This window comes from Leopardus geoffroyi, chromosome E3 (assembly GCF_018350155.1).
Source record: "Leopardus geoffroyi isolate Oge1 chromosome E3, O.geoffroyi_Oge1_pat1.0, whole genome shotgun sequence".
Lineage (NCBI taxonomy): Eukaryota > Metazoa > Chordata > Mammalia > Carnivora > Felidae > Leopardus > Leopardus geoffroyi.
Genome location: NC_059340.1, coordinates 38,742,960 through 38,758,643, shown reverse-complemented (window position 1 = coordinate 38,758,643; position 15,684 = coordinate 38,742,960). Strand labels below are relative to the sequence as shown.

Genomic DNA, 15,684 nt, shown 5'->3' with positions numbered 1-15,684 from the left:
CGAGGGGCGACCCGACACTGGAGGGCACGTCCTAGCTGTCCAAACTGAGGGACACACCCAAAGACCACAAGGTTACCTCTGAAATGACAGGGAAGGGCTTAAAGTGGAGAAGAGATGCTCATCCTCTCACTGCTCTGGTGCCCACGGACGGCAGGGGCCCGGGGGCCACACTCAGACCTCCTGAGCAGGGACTGGCACTAGGCCGACCGGCTAAGGGCTACACAGAAGGCTCGAGAGACGACAGAACGATGGGGATGGTCAGGATGCGGCCAGTCCTGGGGCAGAGACTCAATCGGTGTCGAATAAGCTGTTAGTTACACAAACAGGTCTGGGCACTGCCTCTGCGCGGAGGAGGGAAAACCTCGAGGGTGCCTCCCTGACCCTGCCTACCTGGCTCTTCTAGAACACAGCTCTCTCCAGACTCACTTCAGGACAAGGCGTTTCCAACTCCAAAGTAAGCGTCCCCTCTCTCTCCCCACCCCCTGAAGTCACTGCCACTACAGTGACGCAACCTTCAAATGCTCAGAAACTGAGTGTCTGTCAAGACATGGGAAGGCTGGTCAGGTCCTCTCTGTGATCACAGCGCCCCTCCTCCTGGCACTGCTCCGCTGCTGCCGACTCTAGTGCGGTGCTAGTGCGCGTGTGCTGGGGGCCGGGACGGAATTCCAAAATGGCCGTGCGCACCGTGCACACCGCGGGTCCGTCTCTCGCTAAGCTCAGCTTCCCCCTGGCGTCACTGTGCCGCTCCACGTCCATATCTCTGCTCGCCACTACCCTTGGCGCTAGTGATTTCTGCCCTGCTTCCTGCCTCCTCTCCCGCACTCTCTTTAGAAAGAGCTGTTCTCACCTCCGAGCTTCTCTATCCCCAATGCTCACTTACTTTGTTGGTTTCGCTTGTCACTGGCATTTTTCAAAGGGAGGCAAACAGGACAGTCATGTCGTGTGCAGTTCTTCCAATGAGAGATGATTTGTCGTGAAGATGCACAATGGGCAACTATGACCAGAAAAACAACGAGATGTTATTTTTCTATCCAGATCGTCACACTTTCAATTACACCTAAATTATAATGCCAGATTCCATAAGAAAATGGTAACATGTGTAACCATAACACAGTACAGGCAGTCCTCAACTTACAAACAGGATGTTTTCCAAAAGTTTGTAAGTCAACTGTTGAGAATTCTGAACAAAAGTTTCCCATAGAAGCAATGCCATGAATGATGGTGAGTAAGATTCAGCCCACAAAACAAAAACTATCCAACTTGAAATACCGAACGGTTGGAATGAAAGGTAGGACAAATAGTAATTACGTCGTGTCACTACTGAAAATAAAATTTCTACGTTATGTGGAAGGATGAAACCATCTAAATAAATACTGCAGTTCAAGAAATACATACAGAGAAGCACATGAGAAGTCTGTGGAGATTCTAAAGTGGACGCCGGTCACTTCTCTAAGTACTTGAGAGAGTGACGGAACCTAGTGGTTACTCTCAGTCTTGATCTTCACTCTGTACTAAGGCACTGTGATTTCTTTCTAAAGGCCCAGCATGACCCGCCCCTACTTCTCCATCAGGATCAGGGTTATGCCGGGGCTCACATATGTCACCAAGGGAGAGAGGGAGGTCAGGGAGAGATTCTCCCTAAGGTTTAGGAGCACAAGTAAGAAGACAGAGAGGAGAATAAAGACGAAAGAAAGCACAGTTGTTAGTAAGAAACACTTTCCTCTGCAGACTCAAGGCGTCCGCCACAGAAGAGGGGGAAGGGAGCACAGGACGCGCCTGAATCACCCCCTTCTCGAGGAGAAGGCAGGAGGGGGCAGGGATGATACGGTGCACACGGTTTCCCATGTCACGGATCGTCACCTAGGACGACTTCGCTGGTATCCTGATTGGCCTCAAGACGAAAGGGCAGAGGAGCGAGGCGGGGGCCCCACGGCCAGAACACATGAAACAGCTGCAAGACCGATGCTCGAGGTTCAGGGAAGGTGTGCGTGCGTGCCTGTGCCGCGCCGCCCGAAGAAAACCGGAGCTAGACACACATGATGAAGACAGGGCTCAAGAAGTGACAAATGTCTTCCGTGACAGAGGAAGAAGAAAGAGAACAGAGGCAGGGCGCAGCCTGGCCCAGTAAAAGCGCACAGAATCTTAGGAAACCAAACCGCCGTCGTCCCAAGCAGGTAAGCGTCCCAGCGGCACGTGACGGGCTGGTGCGTGGGGACGTAGGTTCTAGGAACCTTATTCACGAGAGAGCTACTGAAGGACACTACAGACAAATTTCATCCTAAGCCATGCCACCAGGATTTCAGAAAACAGCACTTACCTTGACAGGCTTTCCCAGCCTGACAGTGTGTCATGTGATTCAAAACATTCTTCATGGTTCGGCAATGCGGGAGAGAGCAGGCCCGAACTTCTCCGTTCGCTTGTTCTCGTCTCTGACACTTGTGAGCATGAAGCAGTAGAACCAGCTGCTGCTGTATCAGTTTGCGCTTTTCAGGATCTGCAGTGGGGCCTGCTGTGATCGCCTGTGTGGGTACAATTCCCACTGAAGTTTGCATCTGAGACTAAAATAAAACAAATTAATAAAGATAGTTTAATAAGCTTCCAGAGGCCTAACTCAAGTTCACTGTTTTTCAAACTCATGTTAAAGCTGATGGACCACACTGGCCACAGAGAGAAGGGGGCTGGCGTGGTTTTCTTCAACTCATCAATTTTAAGGAAGGTCCAGGAGCACAGTAATAAACCAAACCAACTCAGAGGGCTGATTACAGTTCACTCGTGGGGCACCAGGGGGGCTCAGTTGGTTAAGCAGCTGACTCTTGATTTCAGCTCTGGTCACCACCTCATGATTCCGGGGAGAGAGAGCCCCTTATCTGGCTCTGTGCTGATAGCACGGAGCCTGCTTGGGATCCGTTCTCTCCCTTTTTCTCTGTTCCTCCCTGCTTGCACACGTGTGTTCTCTTTCTCTCTTAAAATAAGTAAATAACATTTGAAAAAATACAAATAAAACTGAAGTTCACTCATGTGCGAGCACCTCGGAGCAAGAAAACGACACCTGTTCTTTAACTGCAGTAACCTAAAGCCCAGCTTATTCTACGACCTACTCAAGTGCAGGAGAAGCTATGGACTGGCTTAGCTTGAACCATAGGAAACTGCCGTTTTCATAGGCACAGTGGCCCAAGGCTGGCAATTTCAAATGGTTCAACCTAATTAAGGGGACTGTCAAGGCCTGACCAATCACAGCCCAATGCAAATATCCAATACACCAGAAGCACCGGAGCCAGTGTGGATGTCATTATCTTGTGACCAGAAGGACGCCCTCACTCGTTACCTCTCCTCAGAGAATAATAGGACACTTAACACGACCCTGTGGTACAAGTGGTAATGCTCGTGAAATGCTTTGCCTTCTATTAAAATTTCAATGGAAAATTTTTCTGACAATTGTTTCAAAAAGTGTCTGATGATCTGTGAATGTACAGAAACAGAGTTTAATTGCTTTCATCCTTGCAAACTAACAAGCCAGGGCGACCACTCCTCTTGACTGCAAAGCAAAGGGAAAAGGGGGCCCAAGGAGCCTTTTTACTCTTTGCAGACGGCCGATGCCCTTCAGACAAACTGCATGACACTCAAGAAGCGAGAGGAACGGGACACTCCTAATATGCAACAACAGAGTCCACAGTACAGGGGCTGCTCACCTTCTCTCGTGCAGAGACCTGGAAGGGCTCCCAGCTCCGTCTCCCAACACCCCCCGCCTCCCCTAAACCACACCACCTCTCGCACTTTTCAAATTAAGAGTCAAAACTATCTATTTGTTGGGGCGACTGGGTGACTCAGTCAGTTAAGTGTCTGACTCTTGATTTCAGCTCAGGTCAGGATCTCACAGTTCAAGGGATCAGCCCCACAGCGGCTCTGCACTGACAGCAGAGAGTCGGCTTGGATTCTCTCTCTCCCTCTCTCTCTGCCCCTCGCCCACTTGCACTCTCTCTCTCTCTCTCTCTCAAAATAAATACATAAACATTAAAAAAAGCTACTTGCAATTAGGAGAAAAAAACTATACAAATATTTTTTAATGAACCAAAGCTCATTTTTAAAAACTTACAGGGTTTTCTGTTTGGGTTTTATAAGAACTCAGAAAATAAGTACGTAGAAAAGCCTCAGAAGCACAACTCCTGGAAGCCTAACTATGGTCTAAAGAAAAAGCAAAGTCCCAACTGAGAGGTTGAGCATCCTGACTGCAGAAGCATTTAACTTGTAAGAGAAAAGAACTTCTCTTCCTTATGTTTATTTTTTTGCTGGTTATAAAAGTATTATATACATGCTGCAGAAAATGTGAACAGCAACAGAGTTATGAAGGAAATAATTAACACTTGAAATCCCAATATCCAGGAGTCCACTACTTAACAGTGGATAGGTTTTTCTTCTTCCAGTCTTTTCATCCATGTCTACGCATATGTATGAACCATAATCGATAGTCTTGTCCCCTCCCCCACCCACACACAAACACACACACACGACTTGGTGTCTACTCCAGGCTCTGTCCCATATCGTTGTTTCATACGATATGACAGCATGATTTGTAATGAGCATACGGCTACACATTTATCCAATCTCCCACTGCTCAACATAAACCGTACCCTCACCCTTTTCTTGCAACTTAAATACAGCTTTGATAAATAGCCTCTGACTATGCCCCCAGCAACATTCAGTACTGATGTGAAAACTCTCCTCCTCGATCAGCTTACTCCCCCAGAGAGAAAGCCCAACCAGAAATCAACAGGAGTGGACAAATGCAAGAGGACCCTTGTTTAGGCCTCTCTCGTGCATTTATTACCAAAATTTCAAATATACAGTGAAGTAGACCAGTAAGGATACCATTATACACCTAACAAAAGGAACGATGCTTTAATACCCGTTAATACTTAGTCCATGTGCAAATTTCTCCAGTTGTCCCCAAAACACCTTTTAGAGTTGGTTTGCACAGATCAGGACCCGATTAAGGCCCATGCCCCATATTTGGTGGTGGTTGTTAAGGTTCTTCATCTACTGCCTCCCTCCCCCTTTTATTTTTTCATGATGCTGACTTGTTGAAGAGACCACATCAGTTGTCCTGCTGTTTCCTAACATGTGGGGCGCCTGTACGACTCAGTAGGTGGAGAGCCTGACTCTTGACTTCAGCTCGGGTCATATCTTATGCTTTCTGAGAATGAGCCCTACATCAAGCTTTGCACTGATGGTGCAGAGCCTGCTTGGAATTTTCCCTCTCACCCTCTCTCCAAATAAATAAACCAACTTAAAAAAAAAAGAAAAGAAAAAAGAACTGAGATGTAGTGACATGTGATGCTCAACATCTTTAGAAAAAAATAAAAATATAAAATACAGAAATGCTACATACAAAGATATAAATCGTATAAAAGTTAGGTAAAACTCCTAACCTTATAATTAACTTATAAACAGACTGCTTTTGGGGCGCCCGGGGGGCTCAGTCAGTTAAGCATCCGACTTCGGCTCAGGTCATGATCTCGCGGTTTGTGAGTTCGAGCACTGCGTCGGGTTTTGCGCTGACAGCTTGGAGCCTGGAGCCTGCTTCGGATTCTGTGTGTCCCTCTCTCTCTCTGACCCTCCCCTGTTTGTGCTCTGTCTCTTTCTCTCAAAACTAAACACTACAAATAAATAAATAAACAAACAAACAAACAAACAAACAAACTGCTTTTAAGGTTACTAAAAATTAACGCACTGTGTCTCATTTGGGATGTTCTTCAGCATGTTTTGAACTATACTGACCATACTTTGAAAGCCCACCAACGTCGAAAGAGCATGGACGCAAAGTACAAGGCGCACGCGTGTCAGAAGATGCCTAACGAGCTCTACACATTGCAGACAGGGTCCTGGACAAAATGGAACAGAAGACCCGTCTCGGGTGCCTGTGCTGGCCGTCCCGAGGACTTCGCACACCTGCGCAGGGCTAGTCCAAGGAGCGAGGCGCGTGCAAACGCAGGACACGCTTCAGCACCTCCATTCGCGGACCGACGTCTGAGAGGACGAAGGAGCTACACAAACTGCAAGTTTCCCGAAATCTGTCAGAAACGCCCGTCAGGGGCTACCGACGACTTCTCTGCTCGGTGCTCCCCGCCCAGGCGGGCCAGGAAGTGAAGGAAAGTGCTCAGGCGAGAACCTCCCTTTAAACAAAAAACACTGCCATGTTGTAAGTTCGCTCAGAAGAAGCGAATACGTTTTATGTACTTTTGCTTCTGTAACAGCCAAGAAAATTCTGAAAAACAGTAAAAATAAAGGGAGAACCTATCTTGCCAGACACCAGAGGTACAGAGCTACAAAAGACACGTGTACACATGAAATGAGCAGACAGATCATCAGGTGTTGTCTCAAACTGGACAGCGATGGCAGCAATCTGTGACCCCTGCACCAACCTACATATAAAAATCAGCTCCAGGTGGATTACAGTGAACACAGATTAAAGGTGATAAAAGTACTAGAAAAAAATAAAGAAGATTTTTAGAATGATGGGAAGAAAAAGTGAACACAAACAATAAAGTTTAAGTGAAAAAACTGAGGAGAAAAAAATAGTTTTTTTTAGAAGCAGAAATAGTCAAAAGACAGGACCACTGCCAAAACTGATGACATGTTGTCAAACTGTTGTCCAGAAAGGTTGTGGCATTTGTTATCCTAGAAAGAGCTCTGAGGAGGAAACAATTTAAAAAGATAACTACTCCGCTAAAAAGTTTGGGGGAAAAATGTACCGGCACCTTAACCGAGGACACACGAGTAAACAGCAAACGTAAAACATGTCCTGTGCCTCAGTGCCAGGACCCCTGGACAGAGTCAAGAGTCTGCCCAACCACTAGTGTGAAGAGGACAGGCCTGGACACTCACACGCAGAAGCGCCAAGGTGGGCCTTCCTCACGTCATACTCAAATATTAACTCAAAATGAACCGAAGTCCTAACAGTGAGCACTGAAACCACAAAACTCTTAGAGAAATTGTAAGAGATTTTCATGACCTTGGATTAGGCAGTGAGTTCTTAGATATGCCACCAAAAGCACGAACAATAGCCAACAACAAAGATAAACTGAATGTCATTAAAATTAAAAACGGTTCTGCTTCAAAGGCCACCCATGAGAAAGTCAAAGGACAGCCCAAAGAATGGGAGAAAATCATAGATGTGATGGGGACTTGCATCTAAAACACACCAAGAACGTTCACAACTCCATGATAAAAAGACAAATAATCTAATTTAAAGATGGGCATAGGACCTGACTACTTCTCCAAAGAAGATATACAAATGATCAATAAACACATGAATAGATGCTCAACATCATCAGTCATCAGCGCCATTAGCCACCAGGGAAACAGAAATCAGAACCACAATGAAATACAACTTCACAACCCCAGCAGGATGGCTACAATCAATGATGACAGACAGATAGACAGACAGAAAGAGACAGAACACGTGTTGGTGAGCCTGTGGAAAACTGCACTGTGGAGCCACTGTGGAGAACAGTCTGGCAGCTCGTCGGAAAGTTAACCTAGGGTCACCATGAGACCCAGCAATCCCCGCCCCCCCACCCCAAGTATCTACCCAAGAGAACCGAGAAATACAACCACACAAAAATGTGCACACGAATGTGTGTAGCAGCTTTATTCCTAACAGCCAAAAAAACAGAAACAACTGAAATGCTCATTAACTGATGAATGAAAAAACAAAACGTGAAATATCCAAAATGGAGTATTATTCAGCCATGAAAAGGTACTGACACGTGCTACAGTATGAACTCTGAAAACATCACGCTCTGTGAAAACAGCCAGTCACAAAAGAGCACACACTGTATAATACCATTTCTTTGAAATATCTAGAATAGGTAACTCTACAGGGGCAGAAAATATATTTCTGGCCGGGGGGGGGGGGGGGTCACGGAAAATGAGGAGTGAGTGCAAATGGTACAGGGTTTCTCTTCAGGATGACAGAACTGTTCTAAAATTAATTGTGGTGATGGTTACAGAATGCACTAAACACCACTGAATTACACACTTTCAAGGCAGGAACTGTATGGTGTGAGTTATAGCTCAATAAAATGGTTTTTAGAAAAGCTCTCTCTCGCCATCAAAAAAAAATGAAATTAAGATAAAAAGGCATTTTTCACCTACCAATCTGACCAAAATAAAAATACAACTGGTATTGATTAGGGTATACAGGAAAAAAAAAAATCTCAGGTGCTGTGGTGATAATGCAACTGAGGGCGAACTCTGGAAAGCAACCAGCATCCGAAAGGAAAGTTGCAGTGTTTTGAACCAGTAGTTTTACTTCTTGTAACTTACTATCAGGGAGGTAAGAAACTGGGCTAGCACATGCACATGTCTGCGCAAAGAGAGGCCTCATATCTTGATTAAATTATTGAAAGTGGGAACACTTCTAAATCCTGTAGGTAGACTAGTTAAATTATGACTATAGACCTATTGAAATAATACGCAGCCATGGAAAATAAGGCAGACCTTAAGCAACCCCAGTCAAATCCATGGGAAGAAAGGCCCAGCCAAACTCCGTCCAAATCCTTGACCCCAACTCCCGCAAAGATTGTGAGACGCAGTGAAAGGATTGTTACATGAGGATAATAATAAAAATGGAGGGGCGCCTGGGTGGCGCAGTCGGTTAGGCGTCCGACTTCAGCCAGGTCACGATCTCGCGGTCCGTGAGTTCGAGCCCCGCGTCGGGCTCTGGGCTGATGGCTCGGAGCCTGGAGCCTGTTTCCGATTCTGTGTCTCCCTCTCTCTCTGCCCCTCCCCCGTTCATGCTCTGTCTCTCTCTGTCCCAAAAATGAATAAACGTTGAAAAAAAAAAATTAAAAAAAAAATAAAAATGGAGACCTTTATGCTCTCATGAAAAGCTGTCTATATTAAACATATTAAACTAAAAAAAGGAAGTTCTAAAATAAAACCATAAAATCATTGTTTTTCCTTATTAACTTTTTATGTTTGTACCTGTTCTTTAAAAAAAACCTTGTTACAGGGGCACCTGGGTGGCTCAAGTTGGTTAAGTGTCCAACTCTTGATTTCAGCTCAGGTCATGATCTCATGGATTGTGAGTTTGAGCTCCGTATCTCCTCTACCCCTGCAGAGCCGGCTTGGGATTCTCTCTCTCTCTCTCTGCCCCTCCCCCACTTGCGCTTTCTCTCATTCTCATTCTCTCTAAAAAGTAAGTAAATAAACAACAGCAACAAAAAATAACTTAAAAACTTTCTTATGATTATCTGGTGGTCATCCCTTCACAGGGGTGGGATCATGTTTATAATTATGTATGGTTTGAATGTTTTATAAGTGTCTACCTTTTTTTTTTTTTTTTTTTTTTTGGTTAAAGACAATCTCCCACTGGTTTTCTTGTTTTCTTTTTTTTTTTTTTTAGGTTTATTTATTTATTTTGAGAAAGAGAGAGAGAGAGAGAGAGGGAGAGGGAGGGAGAGACAGTGTGTACATGCACACAGGGCAAAGAGAGAGGGAGAGAGACAATCCCATGCAGGCTCCAAGATGTCACGCAAAGCCCGATGCAGGGCTCGAACTCATGAAATGTGGGATGGTGTTCTAGGCTGAAATCAAGAGTTGGATGCTCAACTGACTGAGTCACTTATGCGCCCCGTGTCTACCATTTTTATAACCAGAAAACATTCTACATTGGAGAAAAAAGAAATCAGAGGAATCAGTAGAAAACACTGAAGATTTTAATTTTAATATAAAATTTAAAACCGTCAAGGTCCCAGAAGGTGATTAAGATGAGTATTTTGTAATGCAAAGGTTTGGTAAAGGCCTTTGTCAGAAGAAAATATAAAGCAGTGCTCCCTAACTAATCCCCAGTAAAACCTCTTGAAACACAAATTCCCCATTCCTCCCTCCCAAAGACTATGATTCACAAAGCTGAGGTGGAGCCAGAAGCATTTCTATCTGTTAAAGTTCCACAGGGGAGTGCTTTATCGTTTTAAGCTTTATACTTTTCCAGATTTTCCAAAATGAACATGCATGTACTTTTACAGTGAGAAGAAATCAAAACATTTAAAAGAAAAAAAGCACATGGTGAGTCTGAAGCAGTGGCAGACGGTTCCATAAAGGCAAAGTGCCAGAGGCCAGACTACCAAAGAATTGACAATTTCTCCACGACCAAATCTGCTGGGAACAAATGCAAAGGCAATCAACAAACTAGGAAACAATAAGTGAAACACACAAGACAAAGCCAATAATCGCCAGGTATTCTGTCTCTTCCTCTTGGCCGGTCTTTACTTAAGTTCTCTGTGCCAGGCTCTGTGTTCAGCGCCCAACAAGCAGCAGCTCATTTAATACTCAATTGCCAAGGGAGGAACTAACTCGGGGCCAACCCCAAGTTACAGGAGAAGTAACTGGGGCCCAGAAGGGGGTACCATATCCAGGCGGCACGCCTGGCGGTAGGAGCACAGTGGGTGATGGAGCAATTGAGTCCCCCCAGCTCTTAACCTCTCTGGAGCTTACCTTGACAGAGGGCTAACCACCTTGCTTTTTTGTCAAGTGTTCTAAGAGAATCTAACAGAAAAACTGGAGAAAGACAGGAGCTAAGCCACTCAAGGAAGGAAGAAGTGCAAGTCTCTAAACCTAAGCACTTTAATTCTCACTGGTAATCAAAGAAATGCAAATCAAAATAAGGAAATACCATTTTCTCCTATCAAAGGACAGAGTGACAACCCCAGCCTCAGGAGAATTGTTTCATACTGGAGCCGGGCACGCAGCTTTTGCTGAAAGGCAAAATAACAGTATCCAGCAAAAGCCTTAAAACACAGGCAGTACGCCTTTCTGGAACTTGAACGAGTTCACATGCAATTCCTCATCATGGAAGGAGGAGGTGAGTGTGCTGGAGAAGTCACGACGGTTCAATCACGGTTCTACCCTGCACGTGAACACTGTAAGCCAGGAGTCACTGCACGTCAACACAAAGCGCACTGGCCCACAGCTGCGGGGTGTAGAGCATGCTCACCCCCTCCAGGTTGTGCTAGATCTGGCCACATGCTCTTTGCATGTATCACCTGTCACCATAACTCAGTCACCGTTCACACCCCTGTCCATCAAACAAACTCGAAAAGCAAACCTTTTATATTTTGGTATTCCTTAATATTTCAAGGAATCGAACAAGTACTTTTATCAGGATTGTTATGGTTACATAGTTGAGGAAGCGGCACCAAACCCATTTTTCTATATGCCCTGTATCCTATCCCAAGGATACAACCACAGATGTGCATAAGCAGTACATAGAATAAATTTTATCCTGGCGTTCTTCCTAGAAAAAAGTTCTTGTACATTACGTGTCCAAGAATAGGCTGTCACGTCTGCAAAGACTAATGCAAACAGTACACAGTAGGAACTGACCAAGACAGGACGGCGTGAAAGAGCGTCCTCTCTCGCGCCCATGTCCACGTGAGGCTGGGATTGCCGGAGATGGCCCAAATCTTCCACATCTCCAGTGGGGTCCAGACCCACGCTCCTCTGACATCCTTCCTTTGGCCCATCTGGAAGCTTTACTTCTCCCCAACCTCCACTTAAAGTCAGAAAATGACACCAAAGCAAACACCAGGTGGGACACACAATTGCTCTGCAAGATTTGCCTGTTCTGATTCCCCCAGAAGGACCCTAGAACAGCTGGGTCCGCAAAGCTTTGGAGTCATAAAATAAAGAAAACGCTCATTAAACGCACACAGCTATCAAACTGGGGAGAGGTGATAATCACCTTTGAGATGGTAAAGATCAACTAGCAAGAAAAAGAACATAGCTGTTCAGATAGATAGACTTGTTCTCTTCGTTTGCTTAGTGCTTACAGATTTTAAAAAATAAGAATACTTTACAGTTTAAGATTTATTTTTATTTTTTTAAAGATTTTATTTTTAAGCAATGTCTTCACTCAACGTGGAGCTCGAACTTACAACCCTGAGATCAAGAGTCACATGCTCTACCGACTGAGCCAGCCAAGCACCCCTACAATATAAGATTTAAATCCCAAAGGACAATAACTTAAAATGAACAAGCTGGACAAGAATGATTTTTAAGTAATCTTCCAAATAAGAAATACTGTGATTTTAGAACCGAGAACAAATGGTTACAACGAGAAAGAAAACATGATGGGTGAGCTGGGGACAGGGGAGGCCACAGGCAAGGGACTGACCACTGGCCACTCCCATGACTCCCTCCCCCAGCCTCAAGGTCACTCCTTCTGAACCGAAGTCAGTCTGCCCAGGAGGGACAAGGGAGGGCAGAACGGGAGAGAGAGGGAGACACAGAATCTAAAGCCAGTTCCAAGCTCCAAGCTGTCAGCACAGAGCCCAATGCAGGGCTCGATGTCACAGACTGCGAGATCATGACCGGAACCGAAGTCGGACGCTTAACCGAATGAGCCACCCAGGCGTCCCAGAAATATTCTTCTTGAAGACTTATTACAGTAAGTTTTTGATAATTTAGCAAATTCCTCATGTGACAAATCGGTGTCTGGTGACCCGAGCCTCGCAACCATTTTGGGTGGCCATGGAAAGGGAAGGGGCAGTCAGGGTGATGCACCTGTGGGAGCTATGACTGTCCCCATCCAGGTGGAACGTGCTCTCTACCAAGTTCTTCAAAGGGTCACCCCATCCCGAGAAACTCCCGGTAAACCCGGTAAACGTCCGCGCTTGCTGATGAGGGGTGGGTGGAAGTCCTGACACCAACAGTCAGCGGGGACGCGGCCCAGCCTCAGGCACACAGAGCCTTCCTGCCGGCCCCCCATCTGACAGGACGCAAGAGGGCGGAGGGCCTCTGGAGATCAGGGAGCCTGCTACCTAGAGGGTGTCACTGCAGAAAGGCCGTGCTGATCACACTCTGGAAAGAAAGTCAAATGACCTTGACTGAGTGCTTGCAATCCCTATGCCTGTGCCAGACATCAAGGGGCTTCCTCAATTTATAGTTTCCTGATTATTTGCCACGTGTCCTATTTTGTGCCGAGGCTTTGTTTCCCAGCTGATATTTATTGCCAAAAACAAAAGGTTAAACGGTAGGAAGGACTTACAAAGCTACTGATAAGAAGTCTAGACTAAAAGTTATTCTTCAAAGGCCCTGTATCCACATTTTCTCAGGGACCTTCAAGATACAGATGAAGGAATAAGATGAGAGAACCAGATGTAAACTCTTAAACCCTGGGGTTTCGGACCCACGGACCCACGGACAAACCCTGGGGTTTCAAATAACGATGGGGGCCCACGCTCTCCAATTCAAGGGCTGAGGCGTGGACTGTGACCGCAGAGTGATCTCAGCTGGCATGACCACTACTTGCTGTTGGTTCGCTTCCCCAGAAGGACAGAAGTCCTCAGCCCTGGGTGGAGGGACCTAGCAACCGGCCAGTGATGTCACACTCCCTCTCGGAAGTACGAGGAGCCCGTGTCGGTGTTACGGACAGGGGAGCACCGCCACAGGGAACCCGCGGGTTCACAACGCTTCACCCCGTTCGGTCATTTCAAGTCTTGACCCCTCAGCGATCAGAAACTGGACACCAGAGACAGAAAATTATGAGATAAGACAAACAAGGGTGGGGAGAAGCCTTGTGAGGTACTAACGGGGAGGCAGAGACCGATTAAGCCCACTCGATGGCATGAGGGCTAGACACCAGGGTGCCCACACTGTAATGGACAGGGGCTCTTGAAAACGTTATTCTACATCGGAGTCGCCGGAGAAGCTTGTTTAAAACTACAGATTCCGGTGTAAGAGACAAAACGATAAACTCCCCTCTGTGGTGATTCTCCTGATAGAAGGAACTGGGAAACCGAGAAAGGAGAAACTGAACAGCGACCACAAAAGCAGGGATTTCCTGCCCTTTCTCTAAAAGATTCTGACCAGGAAGCCCGGCACTCTGTCACAGCGGGTCCAGGGACACACCTTAAGAAACAGAGACACAACTCTGAGACGCACAGACAGCCCCGCAAGGGCCACGGCAGAATGCTCGCCACCCACAAGCAGCTAACAGCCCCATCCCAGCTATGTCGTTCTGGCGGGACACAGAAGACAGTCTCTGACCCTCCCCTGGGGGCACACGCCTCCACTGGCCACGTCTGCCTTCCGTGGACAGATCTGGATCAGCAGCCACCTGGGGGCCTCGCCCAAAGCTTCCACTTCAAACTCCTGTGACACGTGAACAAAGTGCCTCCTAACACATTCTTGCGAGCAAATTTACAAGTAAGTAGCACTCCTGATTCCCTGCATTACAACTTTAAGAACGGGAAGGCTCCATAATGGAGTTCTGAGTTTTTGTCAAGAAGCAAAGAAAACAAACGAACAAACAGAACCCCCAGACCAAACAAGACCACCACCCTGCCCATGAACTTCCTATCAGTACCCTCGCAGGAGCCCGCATCCGGGAGGCCCAAAGGAAATCCTGCCGCAGAAGCTGGTGAGGAGGCCCTTCGGTCACTCAACTTTCTCAGATTAGACACACCCAAGATGTGCCCCACTTCTAAACAACGCCCCATTAAAAACAACCCGGGACCTGTCCTGAAGGTCAGCAATGACCTAAGTGACAAATCCAGTCCCAAATGAGGCCCGAGTTTCCCTCCTTCCTGCAAATGCTCCCTAGTTCTCTTGTGTTAGGACTTCTTCAGGTGAAAATGGCAGAAAGGACAACGTCACCAGGAACGAGGGGCCTTCCCTTGCAGAGCACTGCCCTGGAACTTCTCCCCCTCTGCCTCCTCACACATCGTCGTGCACACTCCTCCTTCCAGATGACCCACAGGGACCTCAATCCCAGGCCACACAAAGACGACCTAACCTCTACCTGTAGCCAAATCTGCTCCTGTTCTTTTGTCAGTACAATTTAAATAATGAAAAAATCCTTAGAGCCATGAAAGCTCTCCTGGAAAACTATACACTGAATATGTAAGTTAACAGTTATGTCACTCTTATTAATTTAGATGATGAACAAGTAAAATAACATAGTGCTTTTTATTAGATCTAAATCTTGCTGCTTTCTAAAACACATCCTGATTTCTTTATTTTTTATTTTTTATTTTTTTTATTTTTTCAACGTTTATTTATTTTTGGGACAGAGAGAGACAGAGCATGAACGGGGGAGGGGCAGAGAGAGAGGGAGACACAGAATCGGAAACAGGCTCCAGGCTTTGAGCCATCAGCCCAGAGCCCGACGCGGGGCTCGAACTCACGGACCGCGAGATCGTGACCTGGCTGAAGTCGGACGCTTAACCGACTGCGCTACCCAGGCGCCCCCATCCTGATTTCAAAGACACTACAATCTGGAAAAAAAGTGCATCTCAGAATCATGAAATACAGTAACACTGTGATAAAATTTCTAACTAACTTAAATAATCTGTAAGAAGTTAAGAAATTACAAACACAATAGCCAAAGTTAGAACTGTGATGAGATACATGCCAATTTGCTTTTGAATATTATGCCGAGAATCTATACACCCTCAACCACGGCCCTCGCTGCACCAGGGACTCTAGGCCACAGCACATCCCAGCACACGTCCCGGAGGGTCAGGACAGCTGGGAACCCTGTGGGTGACAACAGAGCACCCAAGGGTCCCCATGACCGCTGACTTCAAAGAAAAAAAGACCATCCCGTAAACTGGCCCGCACATCGCGGGGACTCTCTCCTGCCCTCATCTGACTCACCATCTCGGCAGCCACCAGTGCCTC

At 46.4% G+C, this 15,684-nt stretch overlaps 1 protein-coding gene across 6 annotated transcripts in view; it reads right to left on the bottom strand.

The window, feature by feature from the left end:
* LOC123589147 (CREB binding protein) overlaps positions 1–15,684 on the bottom strand; it is a 129,314-nt gene that overhangs the window by 50,544 nt on the left and 63,086 nt on the right. For all 6 annotated transcript variants that reach the window (XM_045460826.1, XM_045460827.1, XM_045460829.1 and 3 more), the window contains 2 exons: positions 2,318–2,558; positions 881–994 (listed from right to left, as the gene is read on the bottom strand). In XM_045460826.1, the coding sequence (XP_045316782.1) occupies positions 881–994; positions 2,318–2,558 (355 nt within the window). The remainder of the gene's footprint in view (positions 1–880; positions 995–2,317; positions 2,559–15,684) is intronic.